General features: G+C 38.2%; 1 protein-coding gene across 3 annotated transcripts in view; it reads right to left on the bottom strand.

Moving 5' to 3' along the window:
- The window catches only part of SLC4A4 (solute carrier family 4 member 4), a 463,215-nt gene that overhangs the window by 77,854 nt on the left and 372,056 nt on the right, over positions 1–13,305 (bottom strand). For all 3 annotated transcript variants that reach the window (XM_060187836.1, XM_007523541.3, XM_060187837.1), the window contains one exon: positions 7,975–8,042. In XM_060187836.1, the coding sequence (XP_060043819.1) occupies positions 7,975–8,042 (68 nt within the window). The remainder of the gene's footprint in view (positions 1–7,974; positions 8,043–13,305) is intronic.

The following is a 13,305-nucleotide window of genomic DNA, read 5'->3' as shown; positions in this document are numbered from 1 at the left end:
TTTATACTTGCCTTAGTCTTTTTTGTAATTGGATTCGTTTCATTGAAGATGTCTTTAAAGTTTATGCGGAAAAGAGTTCTGCCAATATTTTCTTCTAAGTATCTGATAGTTTGTGGTCTAACATCCAAGTCCTTGATCCACTTGGAATTTACTTTTGTATTTGGTGAAATACAGTGGTTCAGTTTAATTCTTCTGCATGTTTCAACCCATTGTTTCCAACACCATTTGTTGAAGAGACTCTGCTTTCCCCATGTAATAGTCTGAGCCCCTTTGTCAACGATTAGATGTCCGTAGGTGTGGGGGCTCACTTCTGGGCTCTCAGTTCTATTCCACTGGTCAGTGTGTCTATTCATGTTCCAGTACCAAGCAGTTTTGATGACAACGGCCCTATAATACAATTTGAGATCTGGGAGTGTGATGCCTCCGGTTCTGTTCTTTTTTCTCAAGATTGTTTTGGCAATTCTAGGTCTTTTCTGGTTCCAGATAAACATTTGTAGAATTTGTTCTATTCTCCTAAAAATGTGCTTGGGATCTTGATGGGGATAGCATTAAATTTGTATATGGCTCTCGATAGTCTATTCATTTTGATGATGTTAATTCTTCCAACCCATGAACATGGAATATCTTTCCACTTCTTTGTGTCTTTTTCAATTTCCTTGAGCAGTGACTCATAATTTTCAGTATACAAGTCTTTCACTTCTTTGGTTAGGTTTACTCCTAGATATTTTATTGTTTTTGTTGCTATAGTAAAAGGAATTGATTTCTGGATTTCAATTTCTTCTAGCTTAGTGTTTGCATAGAGGAATTCCACTGACTTTTGAATGTTAATTTTGTAGCCTGACACCTTACTGTATTGCCTGATGATTTCCAAAAGCTTCTTGCTGGATTCCTTAGGTTTTTCTATGTATACTATCATGTCATCTACAAATAAGGAGAGTTTGACTTCTTCTCTTCCAATCTGTATCCCTTTAATTCCTTGCTCCTGCCTGATTGCTATGGCAAGAACTTCCAACACTATGTTGAATAGTAATGGTGATAGTGGGCAGCCCTGTCTACTTACTACCTGATCTGAGGGGAAATGCTTCCAGTTTTTCACCATTGAGTATGATGTTGGCTGTAGGTTTGCTATATAAAGACTCTACTATCTTCAGGAATTTTCCATCTATTCCCATTTTTTGTAGTGTTTTGATCATAAAGTGATGTTGGATTTTGTCAATGGCTTTCTCTGCATCTATTGATATGATCATGTGGTTTTTGGTCTTGCTTTTGTTGATGTGGTGGATCACATTGATTGATTTACGTATATTAAACCAACCTTGCATGCCTGGGATAAATCCCACTTGGTCATGATGAACAATCTTTTAAATATACTGCTGTATCCGGTTGGCTCCTCCTTGAATCTTTATCGGCATTTTAAATGTAACATGTTCAAAACTAACTTTTAATCTTCTGCCTTAAAAATGCTCCCCATGTGGTCTTGCCTAGCTCTGTTTCTAGCAACTTCACCCCTACAGATTCTAAGAACAGAAAACCTTGCAGTCATTATTAATCCCTCTCTTCCTCATAAATCACACTGTAATGATGACTTTATATCAAAATATATCCAAAAATAGGATGGCATCTCATCCTTAACCACTGTTACCTCCCTCATTGAAGCCATCAGTACCTCCTCTGGGTTTAGTGCAATCAAATATTCTCTCACAGCCCCTGTCATTTATTCTTACAGCTTGATCTTTATTTCTTGTTCAGAGTTCTGCAAATGGCACTTATATGTTTAAATCAGAATATAATTGCAGATGTCCTCTCTTCCTGTCAGAATTCTCATAACAGTATGTATGTTTCCTGACTTCCTATTGCAATTACACTGTGTCTCCCTTCAGTGAAGAAGACATCAGTGTTGTGAAGGTAGAAATGTTCAAAGACAGGACTAATGGGTCTGGAGACCTGGAGCTAAAAGAGATGTTGAGTAGAGCTATGAGGACTTCAAAGTAAGCTGAAAACAGCTAATTATTAAGATGATTAGACTTAACAAATCTACAAAGAGAAATACGCTGAAATAGTGTAAATCATCTAAGATGACCTAATGGAAATAAAGACTATTTCAAGAAGTCTAAGAAATGTCAAGAGTGATGGGTACATAGAGAAACACAAAGACAATGTTCAAAATGGAAATATGGGGAGGAGAGATCATAGCATCATGTGGGAAAGACAAAAAGGTTTAATACTGCTGACAGATGATGAGGAATGAAAACTAAGCAAAAGTGACTCATTTTTTGATAACAAAAATGTCTGGTGATTTACTGAGAGAGTACTCAAAAGCTAGAAGCCATAATTCAATGAGTTGAAAAGTAAGTGATAGTGAAAAAACTGAAATGCAATGACCCAGGTTCAAGTCCCCAGTCCCAATCTGCAGGGGAGAAACTTTATGAGCAGTGAAGCAGTCTGCAGGTGTTTCTGTTTCTCTCTCACTCCCCTCTCAATTTCTCTATTTCTGTAGAATTAATGTCATGGGCTAATTTAAAATTTTTAAATTACTATATAGCACTTACCCCAAATAGAAAAGTAGGGTTACATGAAAGAGGATGAGAATGTTGACGGTCATCAAAGCTAGGTGATGTGTACACAGAGACTGTTTTTATTATTCCTTTAGTGAGTGTTCACATATTCCATAATAATTTTAAAGTTGGGATATGTAATCTTCAAGGAGATGTAGGGAAGAATGATTATTATGCTTGTCTTAGCAGAGAACTGGTAAGTGAGTACCTGCAATGCTTATGATTTATTATGTAGCTATAATGTGGAAGAAGAGCTATGGCTAACCCTAACATTTTATACAGATAATATAAAGAGTTTTGCAGGGTGGCAAGGTTGCTCACTTGGATAGTAACACTGCTTGGCCATGTGCCTGACCCAGGTTTGAGTCTGGCCCTCACACTGGAGAAGCTTTGGTGCAGTAGTGTCTCTGTCTCTGTCTCTCTCTTTCTCTCCCCTTCCTTCCTTCCTTTCTTCCTTCCTTCCCTCCTTTCTGCCTTCCTTCCTTCCTTTTCCCCACTCCTCCCCCACTCCTCCTCCTCCTCTTGTATCTCTTTTTAATTTATTGCCACTAGGGTCATCACTGTGATTCAGTACCTGCACAGTGACTCCCCCACTGCTCCCTGTGGCCATTTCCCCCTCATTTTCTTTCTTTTTCTGAGTCAGAGAGAAGTAGAAAGGGAGAGAGAAAGAGGGACACCTATTGCATTGTTCCACCGCTTGTGAAACTTCCCTTCTCCAGGTGAGGACCAGGGGCTTGAACCTGGGTCCCTGCACATAGTAATGTGAGCACTCTATCGGTTGTGCCACTCACTAGTTCCTGGATATTTTATACATCTGAAAAAGACATCTCAGAATCGTTAAGCCCTGGTGATGATGATAATAATAATATATAGTTGTTTGTAGGTTAAAACAACATGCAGGTAGGAAATCTGCAAATACCTGATGAAGATGAGAAAAAAAAACCCACAATGACTATAACGATCAGAAATAATGAAGGCCAAGGAGAAATCATAGCAGTAGTGTACAGGACCTGCATTATTCAAGTCCCAGGCTGCACTACTGGCATTGCAATATGCCACACTATCTCTTTCTCCAATAATAATAATAATAATAATATCAGAAGATAAACAAAAATAATGAAAAGCTTACTTTTTTATCTTGAGGTGGGGATGTTCTAAAATTATAATCTCTAAATGCTCTAATGCCTCTTTTCCTGCTCTTTCCCCCATGAAAACACACCCTGTCCACTAAGAAAGTCTGTCTTCACGCTAATGAAGCTGAAGGGGAAAGGTCTTCCTTCCTCTAACAGGATGTTCCCAGGGCCTTCAAAGAGGAAGTCTCCTGGTGCCCAGGGGCTGCATGTCACTTTTATAAGCACCTTACATGATCTAATTATGGCTGAGATGCAAAGAGGAAATGATGACCTGGTGAGTGTATATCCTATGAAAGGTTCAATGCAGCAGAGCTAGCAGGGCCAAGCAGACAGTCTGAATGGTCTGTCAGAAGCAATGATTTCCATTTTTTTCTACCAACCTGATGTTTCAGAGGCAGCAAGGCATAATTAAAATATAGAAAAGCCTAAAACAAATGATAATAGTACCTAACACTAATTGAGAGATAAGTGTCTGCAGCTACTCAACTAAGGCCTATCTATCAATTTGACTCTTTTAGTGTCTTTAAGGCTAATGGTATTATCATTACCATTTTGCAGATGGGAAACTGGGAAGGTTCCACAGTCTGTTAAGCAATGGAGGCCGGCATTTGAAAGCATATGACAGCAGAGCTCAAATGAAAGTAGACAGATTTTGGAATTAGGAAGTCTTGAATTCAAATTCTGATTTTATTACATGTCAGTGATATGGATTTTGGGAGGGAAACTATTTTTTCTCCTTCCTCCCTCCCTCCCTCCCTTCCTTCCTTCCTTCCTTCCTTCCTTCCTTCCTTCCTTCCTTCTTTCCTTCCTTTTTTTTTAGGTAGAGACAGAGAGACATTGAGAGTGGAGAGGGAGGTAGAGAGGGAAAGAGACAGAGTGACACCTGCAGACCTGTTTTACCACTCATTAAGCTTTCCCCCTGCAGGTGGGGACCAGGGATTTGAACCTGGGTCCTTGCACACTGTAATGTGTGCACTTAACCAGATACACCACTGCCTGGCCCCAGTAAGCTAACTTTCTAAGCCCCTGTTTCACCTCTGAAGTGCAGGTATTACAACAATAATTCATAAATATATAGCGAGGATAAAAGGTAATGAGTGTAAAAGCCTGACTCCTATATGTGCTCAATAAATGAAGTTGTGATGAATGATTATAAATTACTGGGTTGTCAGAAAAATCATGACATATTTTTTTGGTTTTATATACAAAAATGTGTTGTGACTTTTCCAAGAAACTAACAGATTAACTTTTTTAGTGCTTATATCTGGATCACTTACTGTATGTTGGGTGTTTATATGCTCTGTGTATCTATGTATACCTGTATGTATGCATACAAAGTACATTTAATGGAACTGATATGAAAGAAAACAATGAAGGATAGAATAAAAATCTTTCATAATTATATATATATATGTACATAAACATATTTTTCCCTAGTGTTTTCTGTAGAAATGCTAACTATAGCAACTGAACATTTAATGAAGGTGTGCTTGAGAGACATAGGAGGAGAGTGTTGCCTTGGAAAAGAAACATTCATAGAAACTGGAAGTGTCAACACAACGTTTGCCACCTCAGCATGCTTCAGCTCAGACTGTTCAGAGACTTCAGGTGTGGAATGACAACCCTTCAGCTTCATTACTCGGGTGAGACCTTTCCTTTCATACTATTCTCTAATTCCATCCCAGGTGGTTCACTTTCTAAGGTTCACTTTCTGACAAAGTCCCAAAACCTAGATATACACCAGTTTCTGTGAGAGAGAGCATATGTTCACACTTATCCATAAACTAGTGCAAAATATATACCTGAAAGCAGAAGTACACTAGAGTTTGCAGTGAGTACCCCCCTAACACTTCCTCTCCACTATTCCAACCTTTGGGTCCATGATTGCTCAACAATTTGTTTGGCTTTGTATGTTAACTCTCTTTTAAGCCACCAGGTTCCAGATGCCATCAGGGTGCCGGCCAGGCTTCCCTGGACTGAAGACCCCACCAATGTGCCCTGGAGCTCTGCTTCCCCAGAGACACACCCTACTAGGGAAAGAGAGAGGCAGACTGGGAGTATGGACCGACCAGTCAACACCCATGATCAGCAGGGAAGCAATTACAGAAGCCAGACCTTCTACCTTCTGCAACCCACAATGACCCTGGGTCCATGCTCCCAGAGGGATAGAGAATGGGAAAGCTATCAGGGGAGGGGGTGGGTTATGGAGATTGGGTGGTGGGAATTGTGTGGAGTTGTACCCCTCCTACCCTATGGTTTTGTTAATTTATCATTTCTTAAATAAAAAAAAAAGAAAAAAAAGAAACTGGAAGTGTGATCATTCCACTTTGGAAACTCTGAAGCATTTGGTATACCTGCATATCACAAGTCTTTGAAAATCCAGATCTGAGTTCCAATCTTTCTTTTGCTAACCAATGGGTATGAGAACAATAGCAAGAGAGTTTATTTCCCTTCTGGACCTTCAGTTACTCTCATTGATAAAATGAATATTATCATGTCTGGTAGTTTGTGTTAACAGTTACAACATATATCAAGAATTATAATGAATATACTATGTGTGAAACACCTGGTATCTGGTAGGTGCTCTAGAAATAGTACCTAAATTATCATCATATTCTCTATACCTTCATGTCTCTATCTCACCAGAACTAGCCATGATTTCAATTTGCTTTCCATGAATTTAATAGTTAGCATCTTACTATAGTTACGTATCAATTTCTTATTTATTTTTTTCCCTTTTGTTGCCCTTGTTGTTTTATTGTTGTAGTTATTATTGTTGTTGCTATTGATGTCATCATTGCTGGATAGGACAGAGAGAAATGGAGAGAGGAAGGGAAGACGGGGGGGGGGGAGGAGAAAGATAAACACCTGCAGACCTGCTTCACCACCTGTGAAGCGACTTCCCTGCAGGTGGGGAACCCAGGGCTCAAACCCGGATCCTTATACTGGTCCTTGCGCTTCACGCCACGTGCGCTTAACCTGCTGCGCTACCGCCCGGCTCCCAGTTACATATCAATTTCTACATTCTCTCCATGACAAAGTCACAGAAAGAGAAGTTAACAGTTATTTTTTAAAGCTTTCCTTTGATTAGTTATATAAATATTTAGTTGGAGGACAATCTCTTTTTAAGTCTGTGTACATTGAGTGCTCTTTTAACTGCATTGCAATGAACTTATGGCCTTAGTAGTATATATGTTAGTGAAATTTTAGAATACAAGCAGAGCAATGTCCTCTATATTTTAGTCACGTTCTTTCAGGGGATAGACTGGTTGGCTCAAAAAGTGAAAACTGAATTATTTTCTTTTTTTTTAATTATTTTCTATATGTAATCTTTAAAGCATATATGTATACTCACTTTCAACATATACTATTAAATGCAAAGAAATGATCTATGAAAGAAGTATAGAGGCAAATTTAGAGAAAATTTTAACAAGAAGAAAAAAATAATCAAGATCCTCTGAACGTAAAAAACAAGAGAGAAAACAGGGTCAAGTGAGTTATCCAAGGAAGATACAAAACATCATCTATGAAAGGGATGTTGTCAGCACTCATTACATAATATCTGCAGAAGCGGTCTGGTCTCCTGAGAGATGGGCACTCTATCAATACGAGGTATTATGGCTTCTGTCTTTATAATTGAAAGATTGATATCCTTTGGTAAGGTTCCACATTCACTGTAGAGGAGCACAATTGGAAGTCTGAAATGCCACTTCCCCTTTTTCTCTAACACAAAAGTCTCCTTCCAGTGTGCAACCTTCCATGCAAAACAGCTCATTTTAAAAGCTTAGTTCCACTCTCTTAAGGATACTTAGTTACTAGCCATGGGAAAGGATATCATGTGACAAGAGACATGGCCTTTCTAAACAACAGGGGAAATGCCTACTACAATTGCCCTTAGTAAAAAGAGCACAGCCCCATTTGGTAGTCAGAAGAATTATCAGTCGCACCAGAAACAGAGAGGGGGTTCCACACCCTCATTTTTCAACTGCTCTCACACTCCCTTGTAACAATATTTCAAGACAACAACTAGTGCTATGAAGCACTTAAATTCCTAAAACAGTTTTAAAAGCATGCTGCAGAAAGAAATAATCATTGCAACTTAAAGCAAAGGAAAGGGGGAAGGAAGCTGGAGCAGGGTCTATTCTTTTTTTTTTTCTTCTGTACCATCACCATCATTGATTATTAAGTGTCATCCTGCTAAGACTGCTGAACTGTAGGAGACACCATACTATGAAAATTATAATATACAATATGAAGTGACTGGAGATATCGACCATACCACTTACCATATCAGTAGAAGAAGCACTTGTCAAATCCGGAGCCAACGTGGTGTCATTAGACAGTGAGATGTTAACTGTAAGAAACCATATTATTATTATTATTATTATTATTATTATTATTATTATTAACATAAAGTTTGAATGACCTAAATGCATACTTAGGAATCTCAAATAGCTTGCATTAGAAATGTACTCAGTAGAAACTCAAAGGCAGAATAAATTTTTCTATTATAATAATGCTCACCCTTTACCTAGGTAAAACAACCAGATATGGATACATCTGTTGTGTTCTAATCTGATATGAAGCAATTATATAAGGTATTGAAATATATTTGCTCCAATTCTCAGGCAAAACAAAAGGTCTATGATTCAAAAGTCATACTGTATACTTTGCCTTGTAGAAAAACTGGCTGTAAGTAAGTGAATCATCAAATGAATGACTTGCCTCACAAACAAGAGTTTAACTAAGCAACAAGGGCAGGTAGCATAATGGTTATGGAAAGAGACTCTCATCCCCAAGGGTCCAAAGTCCCAGGTTAAATCTCTTAGTCGCCTGTAAACCAGAGCTGAACAGTGCTCTGGAAAAACAGAAAAAAAGGGATCAACTAATTTGTAATTTTTTAAACATTTATTTACTTATTCCCTTTTTATTGCCCTTGTCTTTTTATTGTTGTAGTTATTATCTTTGTTGTTGGATAGGACAGAGAGAAAATGGAGAGAGGAAAGGAAGACAGAGAGGGGAAGAGAAAGACAGACACCTGAAGGCCTGATTCACCACTTATGAAGAGACTCCCCTGAAGGTGGGGAGCTGGGGGCTCGAACCGGGATCCTTACACCAGTCCTTGCGCTTTGTGCCACATGCGCTTAATCCTCTGTGCTACTACCCAACTTCCCTAATTTGGAATTTTTATAAAATGTAGCATACATGAATATTTATTTCAATTAAAATTATTTTTGTACAACTGTTATCATCTATAGATTTATTAATAATTTAACTGCATTAAAAAAACAGAAGCAAACAGTTTCTACAAATTTATGAGCACTATGGTAGTTATCTTTGGAAATGTGGGGATCCAGAAATTTGGTGGTAGATGCAGTGTGGATAATCTTACAATCTTGTAACCCATTATTAACCACAAATAAAAATGTTTTGAAATGTTAATTGCATACGAATACAGTTAATTTATTATGCCAATTATCATATTGAAAACAGTTAAACCCCTGCATCACCATAAAACAGCTCAGCAGTGTTATGGTCTCTGATTGTCTATACCTGTCTCTATGTACCTCCCTTTTTTGTGAAAAAAAGATTTATATACATATATGTGTGTAACACACACACACACACACACACGAACTGTTAAACCTCTAAACTAAAGTTAGCTGCTGCCAAGAACTTCCCTATCCCACTGGCAAAACAAATACATGTGAGAACCATCTGTTTCAGGTCACAGGAAGAATCAAAATAGGCTAAAGGACACTTGAGTTTAACAATAAAACCAAACATGCCTCTTTTTCAAAATCAAATAGAAACCTATATTAATAAATAACAAAACCTAGTTTATCAGTTTGTTGTTTGAAGCTCGGAGTATGTTTGGGAGATAATCACCTGATAAAGCCCCTACTTTTACCATGCTGAAGACCCTGGGTGCACCACATGGGAGCATCACATCACTTGGAGATACTCCATGGATAGTGCAGCAGTGCTATGATGTCTCTCCCTTTCTCACTATGCCTCCCTCTGAATTAAAGTGAGAAAGAAAAAAAGCTGTCTGGGCATGGTAGAATCACATAGAAAGAGACTCCAATGTCATACAAAACAAAAGCATCAAAACTTAAAGTACATTTTTTAGATGCTTTCACTTGCTCATTTAAAAACATACTAGAGCACATTGTGGAGATATTGTCCCACTGTTTTCTGTTGGATAAGACTCTGTGGTAAGATATGCCCAGTTTCCACCCCAGCAACATAATAAGGCCTATCAGGTAGAGTTGCTATCAAGACTTTGTTCAGCATTCATTATTTTCCTATCCAGCATTTCTAATCATTGAGATCAAGATGATTCATCTGATCACAGAATTTAAAGTTGAAATTCCCCTATGTTAGAATCAGATGAATCTCAATTGTGCCAAAATGTCTGAGTATTTGAAGGAAAACATGTGAAAGCCTAGGCACTCTTTAAACAGTGTCTGCAAAGTTGTTCTTCTGAGTTAGATTTTACTGCAATTTGGTCAACTTCCTTCATAAGGGGGAAGGTCTTACTGTAACACACTTTTCTGCATAAAAACAAGTAAGGAGTGAAGGGGGAAGTATATTTATGGTGTCTTTGTGAAATGAATTACAGATGAGAAAGAGCATGAGTAAGTCAAAATAGATTTCAAGATGAACTTTTAATAAGTGCTTTTGAATTTTGGATACACATCAACTCTGTGCGTCTAGATTCTTTTCACCATTTCAGTTTTCCTATGAGACAAGCTATTAATGTGCATTAGCTCTCAAAGTCCCCAAAGACCAGTATCAAGATGAACAAAATTAGAAACTTTATCCTGCTTGTTTTCACATGTAGGTGTTTCAAGAGAAAGACTTCAAAACAAATACATAAACAAGACCTTCCATAAATGCTTACTAGAGGAATATGCTTGAATTCACACATAAAATTAAAAATAGACTGCTTGAAGCTCACTAAAGATAAAATTATCAGCTTCAGTCAGGAGTTAGGCCTACAAGAGCCCCTGGACATCATTTGGAGCCAGACACATAAGATGCAAACATTTTGGCAACCAACTGCAGAATGATTAGTGTAGACAGAGTCTGCAATATCCTTAATTAAGATTCTGTAAAGGTCAAACAGAAAAGTCAAAACACACTGCATTCTCTCTCCACTGTTTGCTCAGAAGAACCAAGGCTGATAGAGGAAAGAAGCTCTTTGCCCTAGAAATCTGGCTAATTCAGAATCAGCCGATTTTAACCAGCACAGTCTGTGACCCAAGCTGGGTTTTAGAGAGTTTCCAGAGGTTGATCATCCTATATATCTTTTCACTTCTCAATTCTCCTCCCCAGTTATTAAATGCAAGCTGGCCCTTTGGAAGATGGGAGTGAACACTGTCAGTAGTGTGTTAGAAATGTGTTTGTGCGGGGTGGGTAGTAGCACAGCGGGTTAAGCGCACATGATGCAAAGTGCAAGGACCAGCATAAGGATCCCAGTTCGAGCCCCCGGTTTCCCACCTGCAGGGGGGAGGGTTGCTTGACAAGTGGTGAAACAGGTCTGCAGCTGTCGATCTTTCTCTCCCCCTCTCTCCCCTCCTCTCTCCATTTCTCTCTGTCCTATCCAACAATGACAACATCAACAATAACAATACAATAATAACTACAACAATAAAACAACAAGGGCAACAAAAATGAATAAGTAAATATTTTTTAAAAATTTTAAAAAGAAATGTGTTTGTGCATTGTAAGTTTCAATCTAAAGCTGGCTCCTTTAACACTTAATGATAGCTTTAGAGAAAAAAGAAAATAACGGACTCAGGAGCTATGGGTAGACATGTTCATGTGTCAGCGTCAGTGTTCACATATGGTACGTCAGCTGCAAAATTTGAAGCTGTCCCTCTTTGTCCTCTAGTGAGCTGGCACTAGCAACTATCCCACAAACTCTTCCGCTTTACACATGGACAAGAACTATACCATCACAATGCACTTGGCACTACAAGGTGCAGTATGAGAACCAACTAGTCCCCAAGGCAGATCTATCTGCTTCACGTTCATACCACAAGGAAGAGAAAGGAGAGCTAGGGGAACCAGGCTGGAATTCTGGCCTCACCACCTTCTGGATCACAGTGTCCCCAGTTTCCCTAGTCACATAATCTTGAGGATGTGACCTCACTCCTTTCAACCACAAGTCCCTACTTGTGAAATTAGATTTGAAACCACCTACCTCATGAAATTACTGTGTGGATTAAATAAAGCAATTATAGGGAGAATTGTTACATACTATACAGTACCAGGCAAAATCAAAATAAATAGTAGCTAAGGTTACTACTAGCCCTTGGAAAGAATATCAGCTAATCATAGTTTGTGTTGACCAAATACATATGCTATATGCGTTTATACTCTATGTATTAATATGCATTTAATGCCATTAAAGTTATATTAAAATATGAGATATGAAAACTGCATAAATCCACCACTTGGATGGTGCTTAGTAAATTTTAACCAAATGTGAATTCATATCCTCAACAAAGCTTCTTAGGGTTATAATAATGTGGAACTGATTAAGTTATTCTGAATAAGAAAAAATATGCAAGATCTTTTCCAAGGATAATAAAACTTTAATGTTTTATTCCATTCTATTTAGGTAATATATTGAGAAAATTGAGTAGCTGGAAAATAGAAACTTAATAAAATTCAATAAGTGTCTTGTGTGCATAGTTATGTCAGATGTATCTGACAGTCCTGAATGACTTGAGCATATAAGTACTTACTGATAAAGTCATATATAGATGGCTTAAATTTCTAGGTCAGTTAAAAAAAAAACAGGTTTTGTCGAAAGACAAAGTGAATTTGTAGGAAAACTCTAGAAGAATTAGCTCTTGGAGAAATTAACTGCCTCTATCTGAGCCTTAAGTCTTAAAACAAAAATAATACCAAGGTTTTCTTCATTCTTTGTTATTAACTTTTTAGTCTTCCTAACTAAAACTAGTTTACCAAATCTGACAGTACACTTAGCTCCAACAAGCCTGATAATTGAAATCTCTGGTAAATTCAAGTTATGGCAGTCTTCAATCTGTAAACACTCTTCACACCTAAGTGTGAAGTCACCTAAGACACTGTACCGGGAATTAAATAATGAAGCTGTGGGCCAGGCAGTAGCGCAATGGGTTAAGTGCACATGGCATGAAGTGCAGGGACTAGTGCAAGGATCCTGGTTTGAGCCCCCGACTCCCCACATGCAGGGGGGTCGCCTCATAGGCAGTGAAGCAGGTCTGCAGATGTCTATCTTTCTCTCCCCCTCTCTGTCTTTTCCTCCTCTCTCAATTTCTCTCTGTTCTGTCCAACAACAGTAATAACACCAATGACAATGACAACAGTAACAATAGTAACAACAAGGGCAATAAAATGGAGAAAATGGCCTCCAGCAGCAGTGGATTTATAGTGCAGGCATGAAGCCCCATTGATATACTGGAGGGGAAAAAAAAATGAAGTTATTGCCTGATACTAAGCTGGGCATACTTAAGCAGTCAATTTCACAAACCTCTTTCATACCCACCCACTGGTCTATTTAGGATGTGTACAGACAATATTTGGGGGTATGTTTCCTAAATCCGTTTATTTATTTAATT

This window comes from Erinaceus europaeus, chromosome 3 (assembly GCF_950295315.1).
Source record: "Erinaceus europaeus chromosome 3, mEriEur2.1, whole genome shotgun sequence".
Classification (NCBI taxonomy): Eukaryota; Metazoa; Chordata; class Mammalia; order Eulipotyphla; family Erinaceidae; genus Erinaceus; species Erinaceus europaeus.
The sequence above is the reverse complement of the archived record's forward strand: the minus strand, read 5'-3'. Positions and strand labels throughout refer to the sequence as shown.